Source organism: Oenanthe melanoleuca, chromosome 4 (assembly GCF_029582105.1).
Source record: "Oenanthe melanoleuca isolate GR-GAL-2019-014 chromosome 4, OMel1.0, whole genome shotgun sequence".
In the NCBI taxonomy this organism is placed as follows: Eukaryota; Metazoa; Chordata; class Aves; order Passeriformes; family Muscicapidae; genus Oenanthe; species Oenanthe melanoleuca.
In genome coordinates, this window is record NC_079337.1 from 47,087,890 (window position 1) to 47,105,228 (window position 17,339).

The following is a 17,339-nucleotide window of genomic DNA, read 5'->3' on the forward strand; positions in this document are numbered from 1 at the left end:
CCTTTCTCATGAATGAGCCATCATGCCCCAGGACAGATCTTTGCCTGCTCCCTTTTATCCATCTGGCCAATGCTTGCATGAAATCTGAGATGAAAGAAAAAAATATCATACTCCAACTCTCACCACATCTACAATTCTCTTTGTTGTTACACAGAAAAAAATGGTGAGAATTCCCTCTCCTGCCACTTGCTTGCAGCCTTTTTACAAGTTCTCTTTGCAATCCTCTCCTTATTTCTTGTTTTGTTTTTACTATCTAGTTTTATTACAGTTTTGTAGCATCTAGATGCCTGCTGTGATGTGCTCTAATTTTACTCCTGCCTTTTTCTCTGGGGAAGAGGGGGAAAGAAAGATGAAAAGGTAAAATTAATTTGTTTCTCTGATAAGGCAGTTAAGAAGCATGTTGGCCCCTCTGAGCATTTCAATAGCTTATCCCCTTTTCTAATGTTTCTGAGAGGGGAATGAAAACCAAATGTTCAAAACTGCCAGCACATCCACATCCTCTTTTGAAAACTGAAAACTGAGACTAATTATAATGGCTCACACAGTCCAATTATGTTGCTGATCTAATCAGCTTACATTAGGAGAAGTGCTGAATAAACCTGCACAATGGCTGGGACACTGAATCAATTTCTCCCTGGCCCAGCACATTTAAAGCATGCTTATCAGCTGCATGACATCTGGAAAAAAAACCCAAAACAACAATAAAAAAGAAAAAGACAAAAAAAGAGAAATCCCCCCAAAAGCCCCAGTGGCTGCAAAAAGGTTTTTTAATCTTACCCTCCTATTTCTCTGCCCACATACAAAAGGAAGAAGCCTTTAATTTACAAAGGATTTGGGGTTTTGTTTATAGTTTTTTCCAGCTCTGGACACACCCTTTTGAAATAAGGCAAACATAGGCACTTGGGTATCATTAGTTAGTGATTAAACACATCATGAGACAGAAAATTGGCAAAGAAAGTAAGGCTGTTTTGTTCGTGTTGGTCTTACTGTTGGCTCTTTGTGCACACTCTGAGTGGCAGGCCTCTGTAAACTGAGCTCAACACTTGGGGGGTCCTTCTTCAACTCTACTGGGGGCTTGTCCCCTCTGGCTACTCCATCAAATTTCAGAGATCTGGTTGGTGAAGGAGTAAATATTACTGTTGTACATTCTTTATCCTTTTCTTCCATGCCGTTGACATTTTCTCCATTCATGCTGACTTTTCCATCTACCTGCAGAATACAGTTAAATAAATATGCTGAGACAAGTAGCATTCAAAGGAATTTAGGAAATTAGGAGTTCAGCATGATACTACAACCATTTATACAGTCTGTGTTATCAGTGTGGGATGAATCCAAGCACATATTTCATTCAACAGGCCAAAACAGAAGAAGAACCTACGACCCTAGGGGTCTCATAAACAAAACACAGACACAAGGAAATAATTTTTCTGGATTTCCTGGTTTCCCACATTCCATTCTCCCAGCAACATACAGACACCCTTTGTGTGCATCACAGATCAAAGGATGTTTTAAAAAGATCAATTTTTATGTTAAATTTAGACTAAAACTGCTGAGTTTTACATTGCCTTATGCAAGAGCCAAGCAGGTTCTCCAGGACTAATTATGCTGATGAACTGCTTATGTACCTCAATGACCTCACCACAGTACTAGCAGTCTGTGCTTTTTTTGAAGCACTGTCATGTGAACTTTGAAGGGACAGGAGCAGCAGAGTTCATTCACTTGTTTCTTTATTGTTCATAATAGGGAATCAAGGCACCAATAAACAAAGCTGGCCATTCCATTCTCTCTGTAAGGCAACCAAATAGATTAGGTGTTTTCCCAAAAGATTACTATAGGCAATCTCCTCGAAAATTAGGCAATCTCCTTGAAATTGAGAGTGTGGAAACAGTTTAACTACCTTTTTTTCTCAGGCTCAAGCTGGCTTCTTCCTCTGCACTGATACAACTTCTTGGCACTTTTATACTGGAATTTCAGAATGGAAGTGGCATGCAAAGACTCCCTTCAATTTGAAGGGCTCCTTGTAGAAGGATACAGGAGAACTCTTGCTACAGAGAACTCACTAGCCATTCACCTTAAGAGGGCCCAGGTGGAGAGAGACCAGGAGAGGACCAGGTCTCAGTACCACCACATTGCTCATGCCTGGCCACAGCACAGATGTTTACAGGCTTGTCAGCAGGCATGAGGAGTAAGGAGGGCTTTGCTAATCTCTGCACAGAGATCCTTCCTGCCTCACTGAGTGTACAGCTTGGATACCTCAAGAGTAGCACTCCAGCTTAGTATATATCATCAGTACCAAACTGAGGGCAAACTCCTTCTATTGACTTCTCGTACAGGTGCATCCAGAGGCTTGTTCTTTATGAGCAACTAAGAGGCCATCTCTGAGGTGCTGGGCATCCATAGCTCCTCCAGATGTGCAGGAAGGCAGAAGCAGTTAGCCCTTGCACAATCAGCTCCACCACCTGTTTTCACCCCTTCTGAGTGTTTTTCAGATGAAAATGTTCCCTCCCTTTCTATACTGACATCATCCACTTAACATAGTACCTCTCTTAGAGTTTATTTCCAAACCCAAGTGTGTGCAGGAACTGAGCCCCAAGTCATCTGGGAGAGGCAGGTTATGAAAGATCTCAAAAATAAAAAGGCCAGGAAAACCTGGCAGGCTGCACCATCCATTTCAGTATTTCTGTTTAGACTAAGACATTTCTCTATTTATATTAAGGAGGAAAACCAAATTTTCGAATGAGCAGGACAGATGCCCTGGCTGCAAAGTTAAACAAACATACTCCTTTCCTTCTGATCTGGAGGAAGTCAACACATTATCACCAGAGCCAAGAATCATTGACAGACCTGTGTTTCAAAGGAAAATAATGCTACAGCTGTATGTACTAGGGAATAATTCCTACTGAGATAAATCACATTTTTTCACATCATGTGAACAAGATTCAGACAGATTTTTTTGTGGTGGCTCACGGGGCATAGGAGCCTTCATGGGTTAGTTTCTTCCCACATATGTGAATTAGTTATGCAGTAACATTACGGTGAAACACACACATATCTTGGTGAAAAAGATCAAGGATCAGAAAAAAAACAAAGATCCAAAAAGTAAACTTGAGGCAAATTAACTGACATATGGTAGTGGGGCGTGGTTTCCACAAGAGCTGGGACAGACTTCACTAAATTATACATCACAGCATTCTTTTTTCAATAGCTGTAAGAAGCTGACTTATTTTTTAGAACGTAAACAACCTGAATATACATGGTAGCAATGCTACTGGGATATCAGCAGGGACATCAGCAAGTGAATGCCACTTGCAAAGTATGAGCAATGGCAGACAGAAGAACACTGCTCACAACATGACTACTATGAGACTTGGGTAAGCTCCAATTTTGGTACAGGCACTGTGAACAGCAGGTGTTTTCAAACTTGACTTATTCTGATATGTTCTTTTTAATACATCACAGTTCTTTGCTTTTTCCATCATTGATTCAGTATCTTAATCCCATTTTCCACAATCACCCAGTCAAAAGACACACTCCTCAGATTCCATATTCTGGTTTCAGAATATTGTTTCCTCTTCTTCTCCTATCCTCCTCTCCCACAAATCTCATAGCTAACTTCTTCCCAGAAGCCTTGCTTTCATCCAATTTCTCTTACTTCTTTTACTCTCATGATTCTTGCATAGTTCTTGTGATCCAATGGAGCCTCTCTCACCATCAATCTCCAGTTACTCTGCTACCCCACTACCAACCTGTTTCACTGAACTTCCATGTACAACCTAAATCCTCTCTTTATGCCAATGAAGCAGCTTTCCCCATTCATCCTTGTTGAGAAGCATGTTTAAGACAGAGCACATCTTTGGGCAAGCTGACTCCTGGCTCTGAAGGAGTAGGGACATCCTTGTTTGGGTATGGCAAAAATCAGACCCCTGACACAAAAGTCATCTCAGGTCTTGCCTCAAAAGTCAGGGTCTCCACACTCCTTGCATCTTCCATTTTGTTCAGAAACAAAAAACATGACCACATACTCTTTTCTAAAAACTTTCTGAGGAAAAGCCTTGCTTTTTTTTTAAATTCCCCTTTTCACCAAACAAATACAGCCTGAGGAAAAATGACCAGAGCAAATACTTCAGTCTGAAGAGGTCAAGATTCTAGGAAGACTGGTAAACATGAAGAAACCACTAAACCAGGCAGCATGGAGCATGAAGCTGAAGTTTATATCAGAATGCTGTCACCATTTTCTACAGAATTGCATTAAACATTTATATGTTCAGATGACTTAATCATGATCTCTTTGCCTCCTGGTTGCCTTTGGGGCATGTGATGTGTCCTACCTTAAAGTTCTTTAAAACTTCCTGTGTATTTTTGGGTTGTGAGTAAGGCTTGGGTGTCAGCATAGGCACAGCCTTGGAGACACTTTTGCTGGGAGATGTGCGTCCTGTTGAACTGCTGGGCTCTAGTTCAGTGGTGGGAACAATGGTTGCTTCAATTGTGGCAGTGAATTTTGGAGCAGGAAGTGACTGTTGCCTTAAATATCTCAGAGGATTTGGGTCTTTCAGTGGGGAATTTGGTTCCACTGAATGGCTTCTTTCCAGAATTTTTGGCATCTGCAGACGCTCAAGGACAGCTTCACTGATAGTGAATCTTTCAGTGTACTGCTGGAGGATGCTCTCAGCCTCCTCCTGTGTCTTTGCATTCTTGTATGCCTCGTGAAGCTCCCGCTCCCTTCTCTCTCTGCAAGGAAGACAACACGAGAGAAACCATCACATTAACACTGGAAATCACCCCCATTTCCTCTGCTCCATCAACATCCTCCCCTCTCCCTCACTCAGGCTTGCAGGCATGGCTGCCCACAGTTACCTATCACCTATGGAGCACACAGAATTTTCAGACATGAAAACAACGTACTTCTCCTCCACGATTTCTCGGTAGGTTTTGATGCTTTTTCTGCGCTCACTCGTTCCATCTCCAGCCAATAACCTCTCCATTTTCTTTCTCTCAGCCTCCTTTTTAATCAAATCCTGTGAAGCACTCCTTCGACGACTCTTCCACCGAGCCAAGTCCTGTGAGAGAAGGAAGGCACCTGAATGCCGAGTTGCAAACAACTAAAAAGTGGCCCCAGGTTACAACAATCCCAACCAGCCGGTTACAGTACTTGTTCTTGCCTGTGGACTAGGCTCCCATCACCTGCAGGCAGCATTGTTTATTTCAATGACAAAAGGAGATCATGCCACAAATAAAGATGTTGCCTAAATTTCTGATAACAGCAGAATATAGTAAGGATTTCTTAAGGATTTCATTTCACAGCTTACTTTGCTTTTCAAAATTTGGCCTAAAAGGAACAGTCAGGGCACTCGTTTTCACTTGGGCCAACACTAGGAACAGAATCCAATTCCCCAGAAAAATTAAGTTAGGTGAAGAATTTTAATAATCATATATATGGGAAGCAGGGGCTCATTGGAAGAATGGATGCTATTTCACCATGAGCTACAGCTGCACCGATAGTCTGCCTTGGAGAGCCGATAGTTCCATACTTTGCCCATGCTATCAGTAAGCTATAAGCAAATATGGTTGACCCATGATGTTGAGGATTTTTGATAGAATAATCCAGTGCAGCATCCAAATTTGAGTTCTTCATCACAGCCACCCTGCAGTATTTTGGATCCAGATGTGCGCAAGAGAGGTTAGGGAGTGATGTGGCTCATACCTGGCTGGTGTGAGAGATGACAGAGTAAAAAACCTATCGTTTGTGTCCAGCTATAAAGAGATGGCCTTGTTGAAGTAACAATCTCAGTCTTTTTGGAAACTGCCTGCCTGAAATTGTGCAGAAGATTGACTGAATCTCATTCTCTGCCTTTTCTGAAAAACTAGCCTGACACTAAACCAGAGAATCATAGGAAGAACCTGTCATGGGCCCCTATGATGTCTTGCATCCTTTATGAATTCACAAATTGTGGAGGATACAGAAGCAAGATCTTTTTCACAGTACAAGTATTACAGTAAAGAATTTTCCAAACTGTAGAATATCTTTGCAGCCAACTAGCAAAGGAACAAGATTTTACATGTAAGAAGCAACCACTGCAGAACTTCTGCAAAGAAAAATAACTTCCTAGGAAACTGGAAGGAAACGTTTGTCATTAACTTTTCAACATCAGGAGATGAGTATACAGATTATATTTCACGCACTCTAACAAATTCTGGTGTTAATAAAACCCAGATATTCATAACACATACTCAATTCAATGGCTATTTCATTAATTATTTTGTTTCCCAAATGTTTTAATTTCATTTTTATTGCTAAACAGCAGAAGGTACTGCAAGTATAACTTACTTTATTAAAATCAGGAAAAAACATCGTTACATTTAATTTAGCTTAAAACCATAAATTATTGATGTTACACTTAAGGGAATGTTCATTAAAGTACTTCTTCACATGACCTACATATATCAGCCTATAACCCCCCTTCATGAAACATTAGCCTAATCATTTTCCTCAGTTACTAATTATTGTCATTGAAGCACCAAAGCATTTCTTTATTCAGCTACTTCCACTATTGTCTACTGTTTGGAAATTAGTTTTTCATTATCAAATTTTCTAACATAAGCTCTCCTTCTCTTTTCATAATTAAAATTCAGACATTTATCTTTTCCAATTCTGATCCTTTAGAATAACAATAATTTTTAAAAGCCATGAAACTCTTAATTCTTGGCAAATTTATAGCATGGACATCTAAAATATCAGGCCATGACAACTGTCTTTATAAAGCCCTCAGAATTCCAAGGACATTCTAATAAAGGCATTTTCAGTACACCTTCAGAACTTTTAGTTAATGGTAAAACGTGCTGAGGGCCTGGAAAATGTAGAAATTTTAGCTCAGAGGATTTTCAATTCAACAGCAGAATCTTCAAACTTCTTGAATGACTCTGGATTTATTCTTATCTCTGCCAGGAAATCATGACTTCCCACATATAAAGAACTTTCAGCTGAAGTCCTTCATTGTTCTACTATAAAAAGACACTTCTTAGCTGTATATGCAATTTGTTTTTACGTTTTCCTTAAATTTTCTACCAAAAACCTTTCCAACATGTTTCACAGAAGCTTTCCTTGTAATGAGAAACTACCATACTTGAAGAGATGTGTTTTATTGTGTTCTGGTTTTTTCTAATTAAAAAATTATCCTAAATTCCTCATTTAAAACCAGTCTTTAGGAATGAACAGAATTGAAACTAAAGCTCCTTATACTAACTTACCTGCAGATCATGTTTTTTCTGTCCTTACTAATTTGCTGCAGACAATACCAAATGCCTGGACAGCTTAACAAAACACATCAAGGAAAGAGGGTTTGGAAAGGCCTTGTAAACCAAGCAGGGTGCAGCTAACAAGAAGTGTCATTTGTTTGCCGGGACAAGATGGAAAACATTACCATTTTCTGTTTCTATGCAAATTTATTAAAGAAAAGGCCGACCTATTTATTCCCTGTCCTACTTAGTCTTGTATTTTGTCACTTTGGACATTGACTAATTAGAAAAGTTAGAGAAGTCAGCAGTTAGAAGTTGTTCTTCCATTTTTTAACCTAATCACAGGTTTTTTTACATTTTTTAAAAAAGCAAAAATACCTGGTGAACAGGCAGAGGGACTGGAAGATCTTGTATTCTTTGATTTACATCAAATTATGGACTATGCTTTTAGCAACAATCCACAAAAAAAAAAAAAAAAAAAAAAAGCTCTCCTGATTATTTTAAGCACTTGACAGAAAGTTCACATTTAGCAGGTTGTCCTGTTTTTGCCTAGCTGGCTGGCCTCAGTGCCTGCCAGCACTGCAGACAATGTTCTATACTCACATCTTGCCATCTTGTCTCGTCCTCTTTCAGCTGGTTGTGTATATTTTGCAGCTTCTCATGGCGAGCTTTGCTATGAGGCTGAGCCACAGCTTCTTCTTCACATCTCATGTCAAACATACTCACACTCCTAAAAGGGGAAAATAACAACAGGCCCAGTCTTATTTAGAGGCTTATATTCCATCAGCTTGTAAGAGCTGAAGCCACATGAGGGTGCTACAGCAGAATCAGACACCTGCTCCGTTACAAAGCTCCCAAAAGCAGCAGTCCCCAAGACAGGCTTGTTAGCATCCCTATGGCTCCCACACAGTACTTCAGGTATTACACTCCTCAACTTCCCATTTTGTTAATCTACCACAACTTTGTCTCTCACTAAGAAGCACTACTAACTTTACATTTTCATCAATAGCTCTTATTAAAATCATTCTATCATTCAGAACATTTTACTTTCTGAAGATTTGTGCCCAACAGGTTTCCAAGATCACTTTGATCAACACCACAGATGGAAGTTCCCATTTCAGGGTAAAAGAAGGCTTGAGAAGTACATCAGGGGCAGCATGGCCAGCTAAATGCTACTGCTACAAGCCCAGACAAGTACACTCAGTTCAAACTGGCTGGTATTTTCTCCTCTCCCCTTTCCTCCCCTCCCTGCCTTGAAGAAATCCAATACTACTACCAGCACCAATTTATTAATACTGCTAACCTAACAAGGAAAAGATAACGTCCAGGGAAAAAAAAAAAATAAAAGGCTTTTTTTCTATTTATGTCTCTGACCTTTGGAGAGTTAAAGGAAAAAAAAGGTTGTGGTTTGATGTTATATATCTCCTCCTATTGTATAAAGATCTTCACACAAAGATAACATGCTTACTACTCCACCTCTACCACCTATTATAAGTAAAACATGACCTCAGTTGTGCCATTCAAAGCAAAAAAAAATTTTTGCAGAAGAAAGCCATGCAGTTCCACATGAAGTGATTTCACAGCAGTTCTCAAACAATCACCTGCAGCTTTACGTGAGCCAATGAGCCAACTATCAGGAGAAGCACCCAATGAAGATAAAACTGTGGGCAACTGTGTCCACAGTAATCAAAGTGAATAGTCACAGAAAGCTGTGCATATATTTATGAGCCAGCATTTGCATTCAGGCAAGCAAAGACAAGAATGCCACTCTCAAGGAAAAACTTGAAAAGTCTGGACAGTGTATGTAAAAGGACATGCACAAATTCCATCCTGCTAAGTAGGTATTTACTCAGAAATGAAGGACAGAATAAGCATTCTATTGCCTTTAAGCAATACAGTGAAGTTTACATATTACTGTGCTTCACACCTTAAACAGAGTGATGAGGGTTACACTAATTTGGGTTTTTCTGTGGGTAGTTTAAAAGTTGCATTGCTCAGGATTGGATTGGAACACTCCTAAATAACAGAATCTAAAGAGATGGCAAGTGGTGTTGCTTCGTAAAACTTAAATATTAGTCATATTTGGCAGACTGGTGAGGTAGGTTGGGAGATTTATAACTTGCAATAAAGTCACTCTTATAGGGTTTATTCCAGTTTAAGGGCTTTTGAAATTCCCACTAAGAAAGCCTTCAGTGTTCAGTATTTGATACCTTGTACCTACTGGGTCAAACTGCTTGTGTAGGTCCTCTCTTGTACTCTCTCCTCATGTCAAATAATTTTCCATTCATATGCAGTAGGAGAAAATGTAAGACCTAAAATGGTCTTACTGGTTCCAGTAGAGTGCATAAGTACACACTCTCTGTCATCTGGGATGAAATAATCTTGCCTTTCTAGCAGGATTACCTGGATTTCCTAAGTAAGTCTAATGTATGCTCCCTGAATTCATGCAGGTCTCACAGGCTGCACAAAGACAACAGCAGGTTTTATAACTATTAACAGTGCAGTAAAAAAGGTTCTCTGGAAAAGGCTTTAGCCTTGGCTAGGAGTAGAACTATACACTACAACCCCAGATGCACCTCCTACTCCAGCAGTCACCTTTTTTGTCATGGGTAAGCAACTGGGTGGGTTCAAACTTCAACTCTGCAGCATCATGTTATTCCACAACAGTATCTTCCCAAGACAGCAATCTGAAGGAGTCCCATCTCAAAGCACTGTGCTCCTCTCTGACCAACATGTAGTAATCATTAAGGAGAAAAACCTCCTTTCGGGGGTACATGGATAAGGCCAACTGGAAGGTCTACATCAACTTCTCTGCCTGACAAGTTCATCCTTAGAAAAGACTCAAAGAGGCCAATACTCTGAGCTTCTATCAAAAGACACTTTTCATTAGGAGTCTCACATAATTTCCTCCTATTTCTGTCTCGTATAATCAACAAATGGCTCCAGACAATCACTAACACCTCCATGAACAGAACTAGATTTACTTCTTCCTTCAACCACATGCTGAGCCAGCAGGCATGTAGCACAAAAATAGACAGGGAATATGTAATTGCACCAACAACACTTGAACTATTTTCAAGTTCATTAACTTTCTGCCATTAGCGCGGCTCTAGAGACTATGTACAAACTCTGACCTGAAGCAAGAGGCCTTTCTGCTGACCAGTGTACCAGACCTGCAGTTCTAGCAATGAAAAAGGAAAAAGCACTGTGCAGACTGTGTATTTGGGATCTTGGGATTTTCAAGCTACACTGCTTTATTACCACAAGTTACAGTTGTTCTTGTCAGTGATATCATGCAGTAATTTCTTTTTTTTTTAACACATCTAAATAAATTTTGGATTAAAAAAATCCTGAAACGTTTAATTAATTTAAAAGGGAGAGAGAAGATAAAAAACCTTTTCATGAGAAGATGTTAACAATCTTTATGTAAGGTATTTATCATGTTGCTGCATTACCATTTTACAGTCATACTAAGACCTAAGAAACTCCAACAAAACATAAAAGGGGACAGACTGGCTCAAAATCAGTCTCTAGCAAAGAAATACTCAAGAATGTCAGCTCACTATGAGTCTAAACTCACATTGGACTATCATGGTACCACCAGAATTCTCCTCTTTGGGAGATGGGAATGGGTCTGATCAGCAGCAACACACTAAGTATTGCCTTTTCTGAACCCCGAGACAGACCAGGGCTGATGACAATATCTAGTTTTCCCCTAACTAGCAAAGGGAACTTCAACAGCCTAATAAAAGAGTCCTTAGTTTTGCTGCTGGAATAAAGAACTTCTAGTTGAAGACTGAATTCAAGCTACACTTTTCAGTGGGGACTTGTCAAACATTTAAAAAGCATTTCAAGTGTCAGTTCAATTTATTTTTTCTACTTGAGAGCCAAGTTTTACTGGAGTCTTCATAAATACTTTGTCTTCAGAAGGGAAAACACGGTCTTTTATAATAACTTAATAGACAGTATAAGAAAATAATTGCTCTGTAAAGTGTAGCACATCTGGAAAGGATGACAATGCAATTTGAACATTAATTGTTTTGCCTTTTAAAACAAAATCAGAATCAGTATGGAATAAGCAATATGATCTGTTGATCATTGCTACTCTCACATTATACCACCGAGCCTGTTGCACCGCCTCTTTGAAGGCATCTCCATGTACCTTCTCTCATGATTGCATTTAATACAGTTGCACAGATGAAAAAATCTATCATATAAGCAGGCTTTCTGAAAAAGCTGGAACGTCTCCATTGTTAAAAATAGCACTTCTATGTTATATTGCTCTTTTTATCTCATCCCTTCATTTCACTGGACAGATTCCTGCTGCTTGAAAATGATCATGTTTACCCTATAGTCAGAGAACAGAGATCTTTTTCAGCATAAAGGTATTACAGAACTTGTAGATAACACTCAGTTCGTGATTCTAAGCTTTATCATTAGACAGAAGGGTGAAAAACTGCATGTATACTCATTATAAAACTCCCACAACTCTCCATACTGTTTCTATTTTAGGATTTAAACTGGGAAACAGAGAAGGTAATTTGCATTTCTGTAAACAGAAGGACATTAAGGATATTATTCTGTGGGTAGTTCCCAACTATTTCTCTTCTAAATAGCTAACGCTTCCAAAGAGCTTTCCAAATGACATTGCATACTATTCTGTACTAAAGTTTGCGTGCATACTTGAACAATTAAAATTTTTGAGTGCAATAAATACCAGTTCTACTCCTTCAATGAAAAGTGATGCATGAAAGTGAAGAGCTTAAAAATTGTACATTACAGTACATTATTAAGCCTAACCTGGAAGGGATTGAATATAAAGTTTTTAAAAGAGAATAAAGGCTCAGCTAAAGATGCATCTTCCTGTTAATTATTCTGAAGATCACAATGATATTATTTTGCTTTGGGATTTGTTTATTTCTTCCTGTTCCTCCTCCTACTTAATTTTTTTTCTTCAACACCCAGATTCAACCCAACTCTCTTTACCTGTAGCTGATTAGAGGCAATGGAAATTCAGAAGAAAACCAAGACAAAATAAAAGAAAAAAAGAGGAAACAATACTTCAAGCAAAAGCTGGACATTAGTATTACATTTAGTTTTTATGGGCTTTTATATAGAAATATTTTTAACTGCAATGTAAGCCATATCACATTCCATTTTTCAGTGCTGTCTGAAAAATTTATTGCCAAAACACTGCAAAACAATAATGATGCATCAACTGCATTTTAAATTAGTAGAAAGATGGGAAAGCATGCAGTGTAAGTTGTTTAAAACAGAATCTTGTGAACACAAGACAACTTACTCTGCGTCATCAGACACAGCAGTTCTGGGGCCGAATCTACAAGACCAAATATAAAATTAGATTGTGGATAAATACATTAAGTAGTAATTGCAATTGGACCCCTATAATTTGTAAAACTGTCACTTCTACTAATGAAGCTGATCGAAATAGAACCATACTGTTCAGGGATTATGTATTCATCAAACAAGACTTACCTGGATCATCCTGAGGTCAAACTACATGAGAACACCACCCATCCCTCCTTAAACACATACTTATGCCCCACATTATAAAAATCTGTTGAAGTATACCTAAAATGTGTGTAGAAAATAGTTACTGAAAATAGACAATGTCTTAGCATTTACATTGTGCCATACATGTAGTGAATAGAGACAAAACTTAAAGGTTACATTCCACAGCGGTGCTTAGTACCACTATTACTGATGCATGAAAGAGGCAAATATTATAGTGAGAAAGTGACTCACAGGATATCCTTTTTCTTTTTGTAGGTATTGTTTTTGTGTTTGGGGATTTTTTTTAATGTGTTTTTTCTTTTGTTTGTTTGTTTTGGTTTGAGTGGGGGTTTTTGAGTTACGTTGGTTGGTTGGTTGGTTGGTTGGTTGGAAGGTTTGTTTGTTTTTGTTTTGTTTGTTTTTGTTTTGTTTTTTTTTGCTTTTTGGTTGTTTTTTTTAATGAGTTGGTTTTGGTTTTCTTTCTTCAAGACAGAAGAGTATAGGTGAAAAAAGTTACCAATAATACACAAAGCAGTGGCATTCACTAGAATTATGGTCTTGTTTGCAGCTATGCAAACCACATATTTATATCTAGGATTTATGATAAAAGAGCATAAAGTGCAGAAGTCAATAATACTATCACATTTTTAATCACGAGAGAAATAGAATAAACATCTCTCAATGAGCAGAGTCCATTTTAGCATGTCCCCTTCATAAACTCTTCTTGCAATTGAACATATATACTGTAATCAAACATTCCTTTCACTTAGCTTTCAATTCAATATTTTAAAAAATCAAAATAAAATGCATTACACAACCATTCTTTTTGTTTCTAAAATGTGTATTAGTGACATACAGTGTTTTAGTCTGGACTGAAAACACACCAGGCAATGCACAATCTGAACTCTGAAATGTGCACACAGGGGTGTACAAGCTGCGTGATTCACACCAGAAAGCTCACGTTTGCAGATGCTCATCCTTGGATGAAAGTGCTTCCATTTTTTTTTCCTCAGGAGCCTCCTGAAGCTTAGATGTTTGACCAAGGTGGACTTCATTGTGGCCACCTTCAGCCACTTGGGCAGTACTAATAATCTCATCTTGTCCTGTACGTGGGAGACTGTCCTGCCCTTGCTGCTGCTCTTGTGGTGGTTCTACTGCAGGTTTTCCAGAGCTATTAGTGTAGACTTGTGGACATTTTTCAGGCCTGAGTGAGCCAAAGGCAGTAGTGCAAAGGGATGTATTAAGCAATATTTCAAAAATCACACATACATAATGAAAAGCATAACTGTAAGTTAACAAAATAACAGCCCTTAGAAACCCAAATAGCTAACACAAGACAAGCTAAGTGAGGCAGGAGTAAAAATCATAATTTTAAGTCAAATGCTTGTACCATTTTCTAAAGTCAGAAAATAAGCTATCTAGAACACCATTGAAAATTAAAATATAAAGTCTTTTCAATACCAAGTCACTGCTAAATAGTAGATGACAGGTTTTTTTCTCCTGGCTAAGACGCAAGCTAGTTTTTCATCCATGTCTGTACAGGTGCATGCATATCCTTCTCCTCAAGTACTCTGAAGAAGCTGATGAGTAAGAACCTTTTCATTCTTGCTTGCATGTGGCTCAATCACCAAATGATAAATCTGTTCAAAGGCTTCAACACTCACCCAGCCTCAAACATCTGAACAAAAGTGCTTAGAAAGACATTGAGCAGTATCAGGAAGAATCTCGGGATCTCTAGATTTCCTGTTAGGAAGTCACTGGCACTAGTTAAGCCATAGACAATCATCTAACCTACCACATCCAACATCTCCATTTCTAGTTAGAAACATTTGTAATGATTACCTTATATTAACCAGAAACCTCTGCAAATGTAATGTAATTGTAATTAATGTAATTGCTACATAGATCTGTTTCCATACGTTGCTAGAATTTTGCGTCTGGTAGAGCTCTGGTCTGAGTCTCCACATGGCTCTTCTAAAAGGGCCAGAAGCTTTCTACTGCCTTCTACTGAGCAGAAAGAATTAGCAGAGAACTGAGGACAAGCATGAAAATAACTACAACTGAGCCATCAAATCTTCCTCATAAAGAGTTCTTGACAAACAGCCCACAGGGCTAGCTAAAAGGGACGGAGAAAAACAACTTTCTTACCTCGTGGCTTTCTTCTCAAGTTCTGTAGCTGCGCCCTGCTTATTCTGCTGCTTTGAAAATGGCATGGGAAGGAACTGCTTAACACTGGGCTCAGGCTGTTTAAGAAAAGCTCCAGTTCTTCTGGCTAACATGTCATCTCTTTGTGGGTCTGGGAATTTCATGTTGTTTTCTGTTCCATCATTCTGCAACTGAGGGATTTCAAGCTGTTCTTGGCTCTCTTCTTGTCTGATAGTACTGCTCAGAGAGACAAGTGACACTGTTCCATGATAATGCTCACTTGTACAGCAAGTGGCTGCTCAGGCAATGCGAGGTACAGTTACTCTAAACAAAGCTGAGAACAATAGACAACTAGGCAAACTATGCAACTTTAGCCACAGCACAGGGAGTGAGAGGAAATTATGTTGAACCCCACACTTATGTAGGTGATTTGTTAGAAGTTGGGAATTGCATACAAATCTATGTGATGACTTATTCACTTGGAAACTGGCATAAAAGTCTAGATTAAGCACCATGGTTTGCAAAAGAAACCCCCCCCCCCCCAAAAGATGAAAGACTATTTTCATGCTGAACAACAATCAACAACTAAAGTACTAAAATATTATGAAAGAAAACAGGCTGTTTTATACTCCTGGGATACATTCCTGTAAGTAGTTTTACAAAACAGAACACATGCCATGACGAATAAGAAAAACACATCCTTAAAGCCCATGTGAAGAATAGGGCAACACTGCTGACTGATCCAAACTAACACCACACACAAACCAGGCTCAGAGGGACCTGCTTCTGTTCTCTGACCTTTCTCCTTCCTGCAGAGTCTTCAAATCCTTTTCCTGAGCTACAACCTCCTCTTTCTGCTGCTGCAACAGATAAGGAGCTACTGACAGGGGAGGACAATTTATGGGAATGGAGCTTGTGGCACGCCTCGAAAAAGTTCCCATCCTTCTAACCAACATATCATCTCTCTCAATATCTGGTAACTTCCTGTCACATTCTTCCTTGGTGCTTTCTTGCTGTTTGCTCAGACTCCATGGGGTTTGTTTTTCAGAGATGACATCAGAAGCCGGTACAGGTGATGGAATTCTCTTGCAAGAGTCATCTGTACCTGACTTGACACCCCCATCACTAGTGATGAGAATGAAAGGAGGGGTGAGACAGATAAAACATTCTCAGGTCAAATGAAAGGTAAGAAAAGGAGTCATCTAACTCCAATTGCAAATGTTTTATGAACACACAAACTTAGCTGAATGAATTGCTTGCTAAAAGCATTCATTAAAAATTTCTTGCTGCAGTCACAGACTAAGTGATTAAAAAAAGCCAAAGAAATATAAGATCTGTTAATGTGTTAATGACCCAGAAAATTCCTCATCAGATAAATGCCAGAAACACAGAGCAGCAGTACACCATCTTCAACAAGAAAGTAAATCCATGAGGTTTGAAAAAACAGTTTCTGAAGATCAGTAAGGCCAGCAAGCTGAATGACAAATTCCTAATGTGCTGAAAGCAGGCAAAGCAAAGCGGCTGGAATTCAAGAAGCAGAAAAATCATGAAAGCCCAGCCTCTGAGATACCAGTGACTTCACTGCCCATGAGAAATTTTGAGCTAGTGTTTGGAAGATCTGTGCACAGCGTTTTGCACAATCCTACACATGTTAAGATATTGTGAAGACATCAGATGTCTTCTGAACAAGGGCGTGCGCAGAAACAGCTCTTGGGTTTATGCTTCAGTTCACTCCCATGCAGATCAGCACCTGGCAAGAACAGACCTCATTTACAGCTCAGTAGCACGTCCTAAACCACACCAAATACCTGTACTCATTTTCTGGCTCAGATACTTCACTGCTGTGTTCAGCAAACCTGAGACTGCCAGCAGTGGTTGAAGGAGAGCTTTCAACACCAGAGAGACTTTCCACACCGTCTTTCTTGCTTTCCTCTTCTGTTCCACTCTTTGAAGAAGCTCTGCCAATAACAAGCTTGTCCCATTTCTGTTGATCAATCTCAGTTACTGGCCCAAAATGCACAAACTTCTGCTTGGGGCTACCAGTCTTTTTGTTTGCTCTGGTTTTGCGGACAGCAAAATCATCTTGTGCCGACACTTTCACTGTGGTATCAGTTGGTGACAGAGTGTTGCTGGAACATCTGAAATCTTCTTCACTGGTCATAATGAGGAATAAAAGAATGCCTCAACATGAGACCCTCAGAATAAAATGAATTAAATGCTCGTAAGGTTTTGAAGGGGTTTTATTTTAAAATTTGAGGACACAGGTATAAACAGCTGGGGCATACTGAGTCCCAAATGACATATAAAATGCAAAGACACTGCAGACCTGTGGGGAAAACTCAGGGAGTACATCCATGGAAGTACTTCCTAAGGGCAAGGAATGTAGCATGTGGCCTGTTCCAAATTCAGTTCTTCACTCTAACAAAGCCAGAGTTTCCTTATCTGCT

General features: G+C 39.2%; 1 protein-coding gene across 5 annotated transcripts in view; it reads right to left on the minus strand.

Annotated features, from left to right (window-relative positions):
* Nucleotides 1–17,339, minus strand: part of LIMCH1 (LIM and calponin homology domains 1) — a 173,014-nt gene that overhangs the window by 32,489 nt on the left and 123,186 nt on the right. For 3 of the 5 annotated variants that reach the window (XM_056489811.1, XM_056489814.1, XM_056489813.1), the window contains 9 exons: nucleotides 16,701–17,045; nucleotides 15,691–16,017; nucleotides 14,896–15,129; nucleotides 13,709–13,951; nucleotides 12,536–12,571; nucleotides 7,837–7,963; nucleotides 4,903–5,057; nucleotides 4,329–4,728; nucleotides 988–1,209 (listed from right to left, as the gene is read on the minus strand). In XM_056489811.1, the coding sequence (XP_056345786.1) occupies nucleotides 988–1,209; nucleotides 4,329–4,728; nucleotides 4,903–5,057; nucleotides 7,837–7,963; nucleotides 12,536–12,571; nucleotides 13,709–13,951; nucleotides 14,896–15,129; nucleotides 15,691–16,017; nucleotides 16,701–17,045 (2,089 nt within the window). The remainder of the gene's footprint in view (nucleotides 1–987; nucleotides 1,210–4,328; nucleotides 4,729–4,902; nucleotides 5,058–7,836; nucleotides 7,964–12,535; nucleotides 12,572–13,708; nucleotides 13,952–14,895; nucleotides 15,130–15,690; nucleotides 16,018–16,700; nucleotides 17,046–17,339) is intronic. The other 2 variants (XM_056489812.1, XM_056489815.1) reach the window with 2 other exon arrangements.